The sequence below is a fragment of the Lepidochelys kempii genome, chromosome 7 (assembly GCF_965140265.1).
Source record: "Lepidochelys kempii isolate rLepKem1 chromosome 7, rLepKem1.hap2, whole genome shotgun sequence".
NCBI classification, from domain to species: Eukaryota; Metazoa; Chordata; order Testudines; family Cheloniidae; genus Lepidochelys; species Lepidochelys kempii.
In genome coordinates this window covers 33922119-33936941 of record NC_133262.1, presented here as the reverse complement: position 1 = coordinate 33936941, position 14823 = coordinate 33922119, and the positions used below count along the sequence as shown (strand labels likewise).

Genomic DNA, 14823 nt, shown 5'->3' with positions numbered 1-14823 from the left:
ACTCCAGCAAGGTGCTAATTCCTTTATTAATGATTCTCCAGCTGGCTTGGGCACCCCCACCCTGAGCACGTGCTGCTGTGGAAGTCCCCTGGCACACTGATTGGAGGCACTATCTCTTTAGTTCCTAATGCCCCCCTCTCTGAGTCCTGCACTCCCTTTGGGCAGGGTCCTCCATCCCCCACCCCCATATCCATAGCCCAGGGTCTCCTGTGCCCTCCTAGTCCAGTGCTCCATTGGTTGGTGTCTCCGGGGCCAGCCGGCAGAGCGTGTAGACATAGTAGCAGATGCCACCAATGTGCCCGACTTCCTGCACTGTCACGCCAGCCCCCCCAGCCTGCTCCAGGAAAGGGACCCTGGCATCTGGGTCCTCATCTGAAAACTGCAGCAAGCTGCCCCCAGGGCGCAGCACTCGCAGGCACTCGGCCACCAGCCGCCCAGCCTGGCCTGGCCCCTGGGGGCAGCGCAGGAGTGAGTCGCATGTGCCCTTGTCCAGCACCAGGTGGAAAGAACCATTGCCAAAGCCACCCCCCTCAAGGTCAGTGGCATCAGCCACATGGAGGTGAAGCTGGGAGAGGGGGTGTCGGGGTGGGGGGACTTCCTGGAGCAGCCGATGGAGAGACCTGATGGCCACAGGGGACACGTCCACACAGGAGATGTGGACAGGGTGTGGGGAGTCCCGGTATAGCCCCAGACCCAGATCCGAAGTGCCACAGCCCACATCGAGCACCCGAGTGGGGCTGGCGTTGGGTTCTGAGGGGCCACACCCCTGCAGGGTCGGGAGCAGGAGCCCGGAGATGGCTGTGTAGTCGAAGAACCAGTTGAAATGTCTGGGGGTGCCAGCTGTGTCCTGCTGCGTGTAGAAGCGGTCCCATGTGCCAGGCTGGGCCATGCTGTGGAACAGGCCATCTGGGGGGAGGAAGGCGGGGTCAGTCTATGGGCTGGGGAGTCGGCTGAGGGAGGGGGAAGATCCCAGCAGGGCCCATGGGGAGGGGTCTGAAGCTCTATAGTGCCTGGGTTGCCCAGTCTCAGCTCAGGCCTAAGCTGGGAAGGGTGGATCCCAGCCCTGTAGAGTTATGATGGATGGGTGTGGGAGAGAGGGCCACATTTCTGCAGGGGCCAGGGACAAACAGCCCCCTGGCCCTTGGTGTCATGCTGACTCCCCTTGGGTGGCTGGGTGATGCAGGGGGTGCAACCCCACCCTGGGGCCAGCAGATGGGGACAAAAGATCCTGGAGCCACCCTATATGGAGCCCACATGTGCTGCGGAGTTGGGGATGAGGTGAGACTGAATGCTCCATTTCTGGGGCTGTGATCCCCCTGCCAACTGGCCCCATAGTGCTAGGGCCACCTCCCCCCGTCCGATCCCATCTCCCCCATCATAACCCAGCCTGACTCCATATGACCTGGATCTTCACCTCTCCCCAAGTAGGGTGACCAACTGTCCTGATTTTATAGGGACAATCCCACTTTTTGGGTCTTTTTCTTATATAGGCTCCTATAACCCCGTCCTGATTTTTCATATTTGCTGTCTGGTCACCCTACACCCATGTAACCCCATAGGGCAAGGACCCTTCCCACCCCTGTCCCCCCACACCTCCCAGCCTTACCCCATAGGCCCACCTCATCTCCCCTGCCCCAGCATGATGATCTGACCCAATGGGACCAGGACCCCCCTCTTTTGCCCCTACAACTGACCCAATGGGACTGGGAACCACCATCCCTCCAAGCCTGACTCCACGGCCCCCCTCCCCCTGGCCTGACCCTCCCATCAGCCTCTGGAGCCATATTATGCATTCCACCCTTCCCCTGCCGGGTCGTCCCCCGCCCCCCGGTACGCGAGAGACGCCTGGCGAGGCGGGACACGCCCCAGTCAGTCCGTGCCGGGGGCCCCCCCCCAGACCACCCCTGCCGTAGCGCTGGCACCCACCTGCCCAGGAGCAGAGCGGCCGGAGCAGAGTCCCCAGGGCCGGGCCGCCCCGCGGGGGGAGCATCAGCGCTGCCATGCGGCGGGTGCCCGCGCCCGGCCTCCTGCTCCTTGGGGCGCGGCTCTATGCTCAGGGAGCCCGGGCCTGCATGCTCGCCCCCCCGCCCCTTCAGGGACCCAGCCCTAGGCTCCGCCCCCTGCCGGGGCTTCACCGCCCCCCCCCATGTAACTCAGGCCTGCCCGCGGGCGTGAGAGCAGGTTCCCGCCCCGTATCCAAGCAGCGGGCGGGTGATGAGGGCGGTTACTGCCCCCCCCCCACTCCCTGGCTGGGCAGCACCCGCCCGCGGAGCTACGCGTACTCTAACCTACCGCCCCTTAGCGAGTGGCCGGTTCGTGTCCCCCGAGGAGGGTTCAGCTCCACAGGGGTAGTCTTCGCTCAGGCAGCTTGGCCTCCACCAGGCCTCCTCCCAGAAGCAGTTGAGCGCCCGCCCGCCCGAATCCCTGCCCCGCAAACAACCAGCCAACAACAGGAACGCCATTCAGAATTTTATTAGCCAAAGGAGCACGGTCATTCAGCTTTAGTGCAACGCGAACACTCATCCACAGCACTTCAGCTCAGAGGCAGCTGCTTTGCCAAGCTCAGGATCTCTTCAACCCTATGGAGGCGGGAACCCAGATCACCCAGCAACAGAGCAAAGACGAGAACCAAGGCCACCTGACTCCCACTGTAGGAGTCTAGCCAGCAGGCTGCACTGCCCCCTCCAGGCAGAGCCCCGGCTCAGCCCCCACCCCACCCCACTACGCAAAAACGTGCACTACTTCAAACTAGAACACCTCACCCGTTTCAAAGCAACTTCACTTAAACACTCTACTCTGCCTAACAGATTTAAACCAAATTGAAACAAAGTTGGTTAAATCCAAGTTAACTCCCCAGGACCTCTTCGCTAAATTGTGCGAACAGACAAGTCGCAGGGTCGTCTGAACAGGCACCTGGCCCCTCATCTTTGTCATCTTGGACCTGGAGCGTTACCTCTTCTACACAGGGAATTCCACCCCTCCACTGAGCTCAAGTCTGAGCCCAAACCGCATGGCGCTAGTTGTAAACCAAGCTAGGTGTTATTTGTTTGCATGAGGATCAGGACCACATTGCACGGGGCACTGTAGAGAGGAGGGGTCCCTGCCCTAGGAGCGGACAGCCAGAGGCAAAGGAGGAAGACTGCAGACATTCACACCCACAGAAGCACAATCTCAGTTGCCCCTCGTTAGGCAGCACGTCTCCTAGAGGCATCAGGGCAGATCTGGAGGGGAGGTTGCAGTAACCTCCTCGCTGCTTCCAAGCCCACATGTCGTTGCGCTCTAGCGGCAGCACAGCGGAGTCCTCCGGACCTTGCGAGAGCCTGAGAAGGGGGAGAAAAAAATCGTAAGAAACCCCCTCCCCACGATCTGTCATCAGGACAAGCCTCTCCCGACCCCTACCACAGAGGATTACCCGCACCTCCCAGGAGAGCCTCCCCGCGGGGCCGCAGCCGCGTATCCCGGTGCTTGAGGATAGAACCAGCAGACGGGGAAGCTGCTGGCACCGAAGACAGAACACCGGGGGGGGGGGTGGGATCCCCTTCCTCTGCCTCCGGAGCATCACAGAGCCGGGCACCACACCGCCCGGGCCTGCCAAGAAAAGGAGGCGCCGCCCTGAGGCCCCCAGAACGCTGCTCCCCAATGTCTAGCAACCGCTGGTCGTCCCCGTTCCGAGCCCCCACCAATCAGCGCTCTCACCTTAGACCCCCCCAAACTAGCCGACAAAATTCTCTGTAGAAAGGCGCCGCATGTACCGCGCCCAGCCCGGCGCGGCTGCTTATAAGGCAGGCCAGGGAGCTACTCGACGTAGCGGGGCAAGGGCGCGGTCTAGTGCACCTTCGTTGTGATTGGCCAGCCGGCCTTCCACTCAGAGAGCTGCATCCGGCTCTCCCCAATCAGAGAACGCGTTTCGAATTCAAATCCCCAGCGCGGCCCGACGAAGGTGGGATACGCGTCTGGGAGAGGCGGAAGTAAGGAACCGGAAGACGTGTGATGATCACGTCACGTGGCGTAACCTTCCAGGACCCAGAAGTGATTTCATCAGGAGCCGCGCGACCTGGGCCACGTGGGTGCAGCATGGGGACCCCAGGAGGGAAAATCAACCGGCCCCGAACGGTGAATGAGAGTTGCCCCCGGGGCCCGCCCAGTCCCCATAATCATCCAGCCCCTCATGGGGTTTCCTCCGGGATTCCCCTCCTGGCCTCAAACCATCTCCTGGGGGTCCTCTCTATGGCCCCTCCATTGCTCCATAACTTAGCCCTGCTTCTCCCTTTACGTCGCGCCCAATCGCTCCTCAGATCCCCTTTGGCGGGTTCCCCCTTCCCATGATCTTCTTTTTGAGACATCCCCGCCACAGCGTACACCCTGATCCCCAGTTCTGAAACGCATTGTCTCCTTGGGACACCAGCCCCATTGTCCTTTCCCCCATCACGTAGCTCTGATTTATGGTATTTCTGCGATGCTGAGCCCCAGAACCGTGGCTCCTTGCGTCCCCCAACCCTGGGATGAAAACAGGGCTGGGGGTGGAGGATTTTATTTCTATCCAACCCCCAAATTCTCTCTGGCTCCCAACAAACTCGGGACCATCAGTCCCCTCCCTCCTCCTGCATTGTCATTTGCTAAGTGTATTACGATCTGAATTCTATAGTGTTTTGCTGGGTCTGTGCCTTCCTGCCCTTCTACCTGGGGTGTCCCAGCCCCTTGGCTGCTCTAGGGGTGCTACTGGTGCCAGGTAGTGAGTTAAGAGCCCTGTGCTTTTCCTCCTGTAGGAGCTGAAGAAAAACCTCTTCAAAAGACGCCGGGTTTTAAGCAAAGAGAAAAGAAGGAAACACCAGATCACAGGAGCTGTGGTAGACAAGGGGCTGATCACCATCCACCACCTGAAGAAGCGTGCGTGAGTCCCCCCAGAGGATCCAGAAGCTGCTCTGAGACAGAGGGCCAGGGAAGGGCATTTAACTATCCCAACTCAGAATAAGCTCAGCATTCAGGCCTCACCATCTCTTCAGACACCTGGGCTCTATTCCCCAGTTTTGGGAGGGCTGTGGGGTCTAGTGGTTAGTGCAGGGGGCCCTGGGATCCAAGGCTCTTTCTTGGGTTCTGTTCCCATCTCTGGGAAGGGGGTGGGGTCTGTGGTTTTAACATGCAGCTCTCCCTGTTACCACTGGACTCCAGTGAGCATCTGCAGCTGGGAGGTAGTAGAAGCTGCTGATTCAACTGCTTCTCCTGGCTTCTACGCCATCTCTGGGTGTAATATGGCTTTGGGTATCTCCTGCCCACAGTTCCAGCTTGCGAGCCAACATCACCCTCTCAGGGAAGAAGCGGAGGAAGCTGATGAAGCAAATCCGTCATGCCGCCAAGGAGCAAGCCACCATGCAGGGTAACCTCTTCTTTGCTGTGACCCATGGGGCCTGGGGGAGGATGTGTGTGGTCAGGGTCCTGAAATGGGTGAGTAACCCAAAGGGGGCAAATGAAGCTAAGAGCAGGGATGGGTAGACTCTGCTCTGAAGAGGGGGCAGGGCTCAGGGTCTTCCGGCTCCTAAAATCTCACGACACCCACAATCCCCAGAACCATCTGGGGCTTCCTGGCTAGTTCAGTGTCCATAGTGCTGGACTGGCCCACGGACAGGCTGGGATCAAATTCTTGCCAGACACTCTGTATGGCTTTGGAGGAGTCACTTCATCTCTTTGGGCCTCAGTTCTTAGTCTGTTGAGTTGAGATAATGATGCTTCCTTTCTCCCACCGTATTTAAATGGGAAGCAGGGACTATATCTTCTCTGTGATGGGGGCCCCCCCACATCTTGGCTGGGCTATGTGCAGCGTGACAGGGATTACACAACTGTTATACGTGCACAAATGATTTTCCTTCTCTCTTGGGCAAAGTTGAAGCTGTGAACCTGGCACAGACAAAAAAAATCACTGGCAATGGGAGGAGGAAGAAACCTACAGCCTCCCAAGACGTGGAGATGAAGGAAGCAGAGGCTGGGCCAGGACTGGACAGCTGAACCACCGGCTCCAACGCTTCGAATCTGCCCCACCCTTGCTTGCTGCGTTGATGCCTGCAGCTCCGTGACTTTGCAGCCTCCTTTCCAGGATTCTTGGGGCAGATAGTGTCTTGTTCTCATTCTCCTGGCTCTATTCTATGCCGGACCCTGGGTGAATGGGCAGCTCCAAGCGTCTCTGGCCTCTATCTGCTTTTCTAGAGCTGAAGCAATGCCAACCCCATCCATGTGGGAAGTGACTGGACGAACTGGGGCTTTGACGTGTGACTCAGTGGTATTCTGTGAAAGAAATAAAATCATGGCTGGTCCCCCCGTGGGGCCAGAGGCACTTAGCATCTCAGCTTGTTTGTGCTGCTGCCTTTGGGGCTCTTCCATTGCGCCCCTCACCCCAGCAGTCTGTGCATGGTGGCTGTAAGTCAGGGTCGAGAAGGGGGCTTTGTTTGTGGGAGGGAAGGGGACAGTGGCCGTGTGTGAAATGAACCACCTCTGGAGCTTACCATCTCCCTCTGGCTGGACCCCTAGAGGGACAAGCAAGGGTGGGAGGGGCTTTCTTGATAATGAATAGTCTTCTTCTACTTGGCCTTTGGGAGATAGGAACTGAGCTGGACTAGGTGAGTCTCAGGGCAGTGGTTGTTTTGGGTTATTCCCCTTCAGGTTGAGCATGGGGAGGGCTCCTTCTGGGGTGGGGGCTGACTGTGCTGTGAGTGTCTGTGGGGAAGCTCCCAGTTGTCTTAGTACAGCCATGACCAGGTGCAGCAGGAAGCCTGTTCCCTTTGCTGGTTGAACACCCAGGGAACCTTTTCCAGGCCTGGTTAGCAATAAGTGGACTCAGGGAAATGCTGAGTTTCATGCTGGTGTGATGGTTTCCTTGGCAGGAGGGGATGCAGTCCGGACACAGAGGGATCCCTTCAGATCATACACTTGGGGGGGGGGGTGAAGGGTTAGAAGGAACTTGGGAAGAGGCCAAGGAAGCTCCTATCTTGCAGCTACTGCTGGACTGCACAGTCTGTATGAGGTGGTAGGGATGCGTGACTGAAGCTGGGTATCACACCTGGGGAAAAGGGACCGGATATATTATTATTGCTACTAACAGCATCAAACTGGGTCAGGGCAGTGCTAAGATGTTCCCCTCTAAGCCCATGGGCAGGACTGCCCAGTGGGCGCAGCATGCTATGCACTATCTAAATCAACAGGGATCTTGCTGCTGGAGGCAAGAGACTGGTGGATCACTAGTGGTGCATGAATAAGGCAGGATGCTGGCCTGGAGGGGCTACGTCAGCCAGCTCAACCCCAGCCCTTCTCCTGCTTTCATTAGTCACTGACAAGGCTTCTGTTGGTGACAGGGGGATAAGTAGAGCCCTGCGTGGATACAAAAATTTGGATCCACAAAGATGGCAAACAATACAACCACATCTATGGATGCAGATACAGTATCTCTGGATCTAAAGCAGATAGCTGCAGATTTGCAGGGGTCTAGGGATACGCATGTGCTTTATTGTCCCAGTCAGGAGGGCAGGCCTCTTGGCAATGCTGTCCTGAGGGGACTAGGGGTGGGAGGGACCTACAGTGGCTGTCCCAGCACTGGGTGCTGGGGGGGTTGCAGTGGCTGGAGGGAGGTAGTGTTATCTTGGGGAATCCAGGCTGTCCCTCAATTCTAGCCTTGCTCCAGACCTAGCACTAGTGTTTGGTACAAACTGTAACAAACCCTCCTGTGCTGGGGGAGCCACCCAAAAGTGAAACCCTTTTGCATGGGAACCCAATGTGACCTAGATGCCCCCAGCCTGGATTTTTGCTCAGTCTTTATCCCAGATCAAATCCACCTGCCCCAGGTAAGATCGATCTCTCTCTCTCTCTCCAGCTCAGACCCCAACTCACCACAATTCAGAACTTGGCAAACCTCCTATACAGGACTCACCAACCAAGCCCCCAAATCCCCACAGCTGACCATCTCCCTGTAGTTTGGCCCCCAGATCAGCACCCAACCCCTCAGCCAGATTCCCAAATCCATTCCGCAGTGAGACACCACATCTAGCCCATTTCCACCAACCTCGCACCCTCCCTGGCCTGAGCTCCACCATCTCCCCAACGTACTGGGGCAGGAACCTTCATATCGGGCACCGGGTGCGAGAGGGGCCGTTTCGCTGTGACACGTTCCCCAGTGCGCAGGCGCCGAGTGAGCCTGAGTGCTGACACCGGGACCCCCCGGCCCTGGATGTCCGCGCTGTGTGACGCCCCGGGGGCGGCGCCGCCAGGGCCGCCCCAGAACCCGGCCCACGGGGCCCACCCGCCGCTCAGGTACCGGGAGCCCCCCAGCAGACCTCCGGCTGGGAACCCCCGGCCCCGGGTCCTTGAGCCCCACAACCCCTCGCCCCTAGGCAGGGACCTCTCACTGGGAGCCCTGCCCCACAGCCCCTCCACCTGGGCAGGGACCTCTCACTGGGAACCCTGCCCCACAGCCCCTCCACCTGGGCAGGGACCTCTCACTGGGAGCCCTGCCCCACAGCCCCTCCACCTGGGCAGGGACCTCTCACTGGGAACCCTGCCCCACAGCCCCTCCACCTGGGCAGGGACCTCTCACTGGGAGCCCTGCCCCACAGCCCCTCCACCTGGGCAGGGACCTCTCACTGGGAACCCTGCCCCACAGCCCCTCCACCTGGGCAGGGACCTCTCACTGGGAGCCCAGCCCCACAGCCCCTCCACCTGGGCAGGGACCTCTCACTGGGAACCCAGCCCCACAGCCCCTCCACCTGGGCAGGGACCTCTCACTGGGAGCCCTGCCCCACAGCCCCTCCACCTGGGCAGGGACCTCTCACTGGGAACCCTGCCCCACAGCCCCTCCACCTGGGCAGGGACCTCTCACTGGGAGCCCTGCCCCACAGCCCCTCCACCTGGGCAGGGACCTCTCACTGGGAGCCCTGCCCCACAGCCCCTCCACCTGGGCAGGGACCTCTCACTGGGAACCCTGCCCCACAGCCCCTCCACCTGGGCAGGGACCTCTCACTGGGAGCCCTGCCCCACAGCCCCTCCACCTGGGCAGGGACCTCTCACTGGGAGCCCTGCCCCACAGCCCCTCCACCTGGGCAGGGACCTCCCACTGGGAGCCCTGCCCCACAGCCCCTCCACCTGGGCAGGGACCTCCCACTGGGAGCCCTGCCCCACAGCCCCTCCACCTGGGCAGGGACCTCTCACTGGGAGCCCTGCCCCACAGCCCCTCCACCTGGGCAGGGACCTCTCACTGGGAGCCCTGCCCCACAGCCCCTCCACCTGGGCAGGGACCTCTCACTGGGAGCCCTGCCCCACAGCCCCTCCACCTGGGCAGGGACCTCTCACTGGGAGCCCTGCCCCACAGCCCCTCCACCTGGGCAGGGACCTCTCACTGGGAGCCCTGCCCCACAGCCCCTCCACCTGGGCAGGGACCTCTCACTGGGAGCCCTGCCCCACAGCCCCTCCACCTGGGCAGGGACCTCTCACTGGGAGCCCAGCCCCACAGCCCCTCCACCTGGGCAGGGACCTCTCACTGGGAGCCCAGCCCCACAGCCCCTCCACCTGGGCAGGGACCTCTCACTGGGAGCCCAGCCCCACAGCCCCTCCACCTGGGCAGGGACCTCTCACTGGGAGCCCAGCCCCACAGCCCCTCCACCTGGGCAGGGACCTCTCACTGGGAACCCTGCCCCACAGCCCCTCCACCTGGGCAGGGACCTCTCACTGGGAACCCTGCCCCACAGCCCCTCCACCTGGGCAGGGACCTCTCACTGGGAACCCTGCCCCACAGCCCCTCCACCTGGGCAGGGACCTCTCACTGGGAACACCCCTTCCCAGCTCCACAGCCCTTCCCCTGGGACAGGGACTTCTCACTGGGAACCCCAGGAACAGGGACGTCCATGGGGAAGCCCCCAGAGCCACAACCCCTCCCACAGGTCACTAGGACCCTGCCTTCCCTGGGAAAGCCCCCCATGGGGAACTCTCCAGGGGGGTCTTAAGCCTATCAATCTTCTTCCTTCCCCATCCCCCTCCCTGACCAGATCCCACTCCTAGGAACAGGGATCCTTTCTCTCCAGCTGCCCAGCAGGAAATCCCCACTGCCCCCTTCACCTGGAGCCCCATAATCCCCACCTCTACCCTGGGAATCTGATCCCCAGCCAGAGCCCCCAGGACCCCCCTGCTGCTTGGCAGGGACCTCCCAAGCAGGAAATTCTCCTTTCTCCAGGTTTTGGAGGCCCACAACCCTTGTGATCAGGCCACCCAACTGCCCCAGCTAGGTACCTCCCTACCAGGTAGGGACTGATCATAGTTCCTTCCTGAAATCCCTTCTTCTCTAAGTCCTGGAGCCCATGACAGCTTTATAGGTCAGCTCTCTCCTGAGACATCAGGTGCTGCTTGATGTCTTTGGGCTGTTGGGGGAACAAGGTTTAAAGCCCAGCCCCAGTGGGTTGTAGGATATCATCCATGTTATAATGGACTCCCTACTGCATGAGAAAGGAAAGTACAGGCTGGCGACCACTTCATAGGATGAATGACTGGCAGCTACTCCAGAATCCTTGGGCCTGCTCTCCCTCCTAACACCACCACCACCACCCCCTCCCCGGATAGCATTAGGGCTAGTGATGAGGATGATGGTGAGGAGACTTGGGATCCAGGCCACAGGGGAGGTTGGAACATACATCCCTCTTGCAGCCTGATGTATCTATGCTTCCCCTTCTTGCTCACAGTTCCCAGGAGCTGGCCCAGGAGATCAAAGCCTTCCTCAGTGGTGTGGACCCTGTGCATGGTAACAAGCTGACCATCAAGGAACATGCCCGCTGTGCCATCCTGCTGCTGCGCAGCCTGCCACCTGCACGCAGCGCCGTGCTGGACCATCTGCGCAATGTCTTTGACGAGTATGTCTGCACCTATCTGTTGGAGCTGGAGAGCAGTGAGGGAGGGCTGGGCACCAGGCGGGCTCAGGGGCCCAACCTGGACGACGTTGTGCAGGAGATCCAGAATGTGCTGTCTGAGTTTGTCCGCATGAACCCCAAGGCCTGGGCACCTGTGGTATCAGCCTGGTCTATTGACCTGATGGGGCAGCTGAGCAGCAAGTATGCAGGGCGGCATGGTGTGCCTCATGCCTCCAGCCTCAATGAGCTGCTGCAGCTGTGGATGTCGTGCAAGGCCACTCGGACGCTGATGGACATCTACACCCAGTGCCTGTCCTCCATGATCAGCACCTGCCCCGATGCCTGTGTGGATGCCCTGCTGGACACCTCAGTGCAGCATTCTCCGCACTTTGACTGGGTGGTGGCTCACATTGGCTCCTCTTTTCCCAACACCATCATCAGCCGTGTCCTCTCCTGCGGCCTCAAGGACTTCTGTGTCCATGGGGCAGCCCCTGTCGACCTGCTCTTCCCCACTGCTGCTGACAAGCGGGTGCCCAAGATTGCCTCGGTGGTGGGCATCCTGGGCCACCTGGCCTCACGCCACTCAGACAGCATCAAGCAGGAGCTGCTGCGGATGTTCCATGAGAGCCTGGGACCTGTGCGTGACCAGCAGCAGAAAGCTACGGTGCCCTTCCTGCTGCAGCTGGCAGTCATGTCACCCATGCTGCTGGGGACCATCTCCTCTGAGCTGGTGGACTCCCTCAAGCCGAGCGTGCTGAGCCAGCTGCACCAGCACTTCGCTGCGCTGCCCCGCGAGGACCTGGAGAACATGGTGAGCATCGTGGTGCATCTCATCTGCCAGACGTCAGCAGGGGCCTACCGTATCCTGCAGTTCCTGGTCAACACGGCCATGCCAGCCTCGGTCATCACCACGCCAGGGCTGGCCGTCCATGACAGCGTGCGCGAGGCCTGTGACCGCATCATCCAGCTGTTGCTGCTCAACCTGCAGAAGCTGGTATACAACCGGGGCTCGGCCAGCCTGGGGGATGCTCCGCCCCGGGCTGTGCCCTTCCTGGATGAGCTGAAGGGCCACGTGCGGGAGCTGTGCGTGGAGACACTGCGGCTAGAGCGCAAGCGCTTCCTGTGGCAGCACCAGCTGCTGGGGCTCCTCTCAGTCTACTGCACCCCCAGCTGCGCCACTGATGCCCTCTTCTACCTGCTGACGCTGGCCCGGAGCCAGGAGGAACTGGGCCTGGCCACGCAGCTCTACGCTGTGCTGAGCTCCTGTATGAGCGACCTTCTGCCAGCGACTGTCAAGAAGTGCGTGTGCCAGATCCACATGGGGGGGCTGTCGGAGCAGCACATGGTGCAGCTGTTCAACAACCTGGCGCTGATTGTGCAGTGGGAGGGGGAGGGCCCTGCCTCCATGAGCGCCCAGCTAGGGCCTGTCCTCTCTCTGCACCTCTACGACCTCGGGCAGCTGCTGCTGCATCGCAATCCTGAAGTGGCTGAGGCTGCCTCCCTGCTGCTTTCCGTCTGCCCTTTGCCCCGGGCCATGCGGCCAGCTCACCTGCTTGTCATCATCCGCTCAGCTGTGCACCAGTTCTTCCTGGTGCTGCACCGCCAGTGCCCCACGGGCATCAGCTACAGCACCCGGCTGCTCTCCCGTCTTAGTGGGGCCTCTCCAGCTGCCATGAAGGCCATCCTGCAGCAGCTGGTGGAGGGAGCCCTGCACCCAGGGAATGCCGAGCTCTTTGGAGGCCTGGCCGAGCCGCCTGCTGGGGATGACGCCAGTCTGGAAGGCACCAGGATCTCCCTGTTGGACATCAACCGGCGCTTCACGACTGCCGTCAACTTCTCTGGCAGTGTGTGGTCAGTATTCCATGCAGGGGTGATTGGGCGCGGACTGAAGCCACCCCAGCCTGCCCGGCAGCAGGAGCCTGAGGAGATTGTGCACAATGTCCAGAACTTCCTCAGCCTGCTGCTGCGCTGCTGCCGGGGTGGGCGCTATGGTGCGCCTGAACCCCCAGCCCACACGGCGGCTGTCAACCCCGAGGCAGCCAAGGCAGTGGCCGTGGTGCTGGTGGAAAGCGTCTGCCCAGACGTCACCAACAGTGAGCTGGGCTGGCCGCCCGAGGAGCACACCCGCAGCACAGTGGAGCGTGACATCCAGATTTGCCGGCGCTTCCGCGACAACCCACTGCTCTTCCAGCTGCTGAGGCTGGTGGCAGCCGGCCCCCCAGCCCTGTGCTACTGCTCGGTGCTGTTGCGCGGCCTGCTAGCCACCCTCATGGCCCACTGGGAGGCTTCACGCCACGGTGACACCACCAGCTCGCCATGGCACCTGCACGCCTCCTGCGCCCTGGTGGCCTGCATGGCCGAGGGCTCCCTGCTGCCGCCTGTGCTTGGCAACATGCACGAGATCTTCCACCAGCTGGTGCCCTTCGAGGTGCATCTGCTGCTGCTGAGCGTCTGGGACTACATGCGGGACAACAGCCCCCTCCCCCAGAAGTTCACCTTCCAGGCTGACAAGGGGCTCTTCTTCCGCGACTTCTCCCGTGACTGCGATGTTGGGAAGTACCTCTGCGTGCTGCACAGTGTGCTGCACAAGAACATCGACCGCCTGGGGCTGCTGTCAGGGCGCTTCCAGACCTAGTGCTGCCGCCCATCTTGAGACAGTCTTGGACTCCCCCCACCTCCCAGGGCACAGCCACCCTTGCCATCTTAGGACAGTCCCAGACTTAGCTCCTGCCCCACTCCTAGGACACTGCAGTGCCTGCTTGAGTGGGGGAGATGGGACATTTGACTCTTTTTTTTCTTTTTTTTAACTAATTAAGAATAACCGTAAAATTCTCCCAGGGTTCAGTGAGGGGGGTCACAGCACCTCCCACCCAGTCCCTGGAGCTGCAGGCAGGAGCTGGCAGTGGGGAAACTTCACCCCCTTGACAGTTTCTCTCAGGGACTGGGAGCTTTTGTTTCTGGTTCCAGGGGGCTTGATGGCCCAGGTTTGGGCTGCCCTGGGGTAGTGAAGGGCCCTGTGCCACCCACAATGAGGCACTGAGCATGCTCAGCAGGTCCCAGGGCCACATCAGCTCACTGCAAGTGCTCCCAAGCTTCTGGGCTCTTGTCTCCTCACCCCCTGTTGGGGGATTACAGCAGGGTCTCTGCCCTGGGACCCAGCTAGAGAAACTGGCTGGGGGTGGGAGGTGAGGGATGCAGATGTGTTCAGTACTTCTGCTCCAGTCTAGCTTCTTCTCCCACTCCCTGGTGCTGCTGAGCTGGGCCTGGGTAGATTCTGTTCCTGCTCTGTTTTTAGAGCTGCTGTGGACAAGGGGGTCTTAATAGAGGGTAGACAGCTGGGGGCCAAAACCAGCCTCCACCTCCATCTACCACTGTTGGGTGGGTTCCACTCTGTGTAGGAGGGGCTGTGTGCTGGAGCAGCCTGGCTCAATCATCCTCTGGGCCACCATCTCTCTATTGTCCGGGCCCACAACCACATCCTGCTTTGGGATCAATGGAACAAGAATTGTCTGAAGACCCCAGCTATTCAGGGTGCTACATCCCATGCTGGGGGCACAAACCCCAGCTCAATCTGCTGTCGCCATTGCCAATTCCTTCTCCTTTTCAAAATAAAGACTGAGAAGGGAATGTTGCCCCTGCAGTTGGTGTTGGGGGTGTGTGGGAGGGTAGTCCCCAGCACCTGCAGCATGGGGGTTGAGGAAGTTGTAGCAGAGGAGGGGAGACGTTGGGGGTCTCTGTGTTTGGGAGAGGTGTGCATGTGGATGGGGCATGAGGGGGCTAGGGGTGTGACTGGATGTGTTGCCAGCAGAAGATGTGACGGGGGCGGGGGCAGGATGCCTGGGTTCCGCTCCCAGCTCTGCCTCGCACTGGCTGTGTGATGGCAGGGGTGAGGGGGGTAGGCATGTGGCGAGGTAGGTGAGGGTGTGCCACGCCCTGGCTGGCAGCGGAAGCC

At 60.6% G+C, this 14823-nt stretch overlaps 3 protein-coding genes and 1 non-coding gene across 5 annotated transcripts; 2 read left to right on the top strand and 2 right to left on the bottom strand.

Moving 5' to 3' along the window:
• Positions 1-7: 7 nt before the first annotated feature.
• On the bottom strand, positions 8-2386 carry CSKMT (citrate synthase lysine methyltransferase). 2 transcript variants are annotated; one of them, XM_073352117.1, is made up of 2 exons: positions 2293-2386; positions 8-906 (listed from the first exon to the last, which is right to left on the bottom strand). In XM_073352117.1, exon 2 carries the CDS (start codon positions 887-889, stop codon positions 218-220), a length of 672 nt encoding a protein of 223 aa, XP_073208218.1. In that variant the 5' UTR covers positions 890-906; positions 2293-2386; the 3' UTR covers positions 8-217. The 2 variants fall into 2 exon arrangements, with proteins under 2 accessions (XP_073208218.1, XP_073208217.1); XM_073352116.1 differs by lacking the exon at positions 2293-2386 and adding an exon at positions 1927-2090.
• A 1065-nt stretch (positions 2387-3451) lies between these two features.
• Positions 3452-3605, bottom strand: LOC140915428 (small nucleolar RNA SNORA57). Its single transcript, XR_012160166.1, has one exon. It is a non-coding gene; the product is annotated as a small nucleolar RNA SNORA57 (small nucleolar RNA).
• A 384-nt stretch (positions 3606-3989) lies between these two features.
• C7H11orf98 (chromosome 7 C11orf98 homolog) lies at positions 3990-6325 on the top strand. The gene is made up of 4 exons (XM_073354851.1): positions 3990-4113; positions 4767-4891; positions 5277-5374; positions 5879-6325. The coding sequence occupies exons 1-4, from the start codon at positions 3991-3993 to the stop codon at positions 5998-6000; spliced, it is 468 nt and encodes a 155-aa protein (XP_073210952.1). The 5' UTR covers position 3990; the 3' UTR covers positions 6001-6325.
• Positions 6326-8107: 1782 nt separating this feature from the next.
• On the top strand, positions 8108-14593 carry INTS5 (integrator complex subunit 5). Its single transcript, XM_073352115.1, has 2 exons — positions 8108-8292; positions 10707-14593. Exons 1-2 carry the CDS (start codon positions 8210-8212, stop codon positions 13504-13506), a joined length of 2883 nt encoding a protein of 960 aa, XP_073208216.1. The 5' UTR covers positions 8108-8209; the 3' UTR covers positions 13507-14593.
• The last annotated feature ends 230 nt before the right edge of the window (positions 14594-14823 follow it).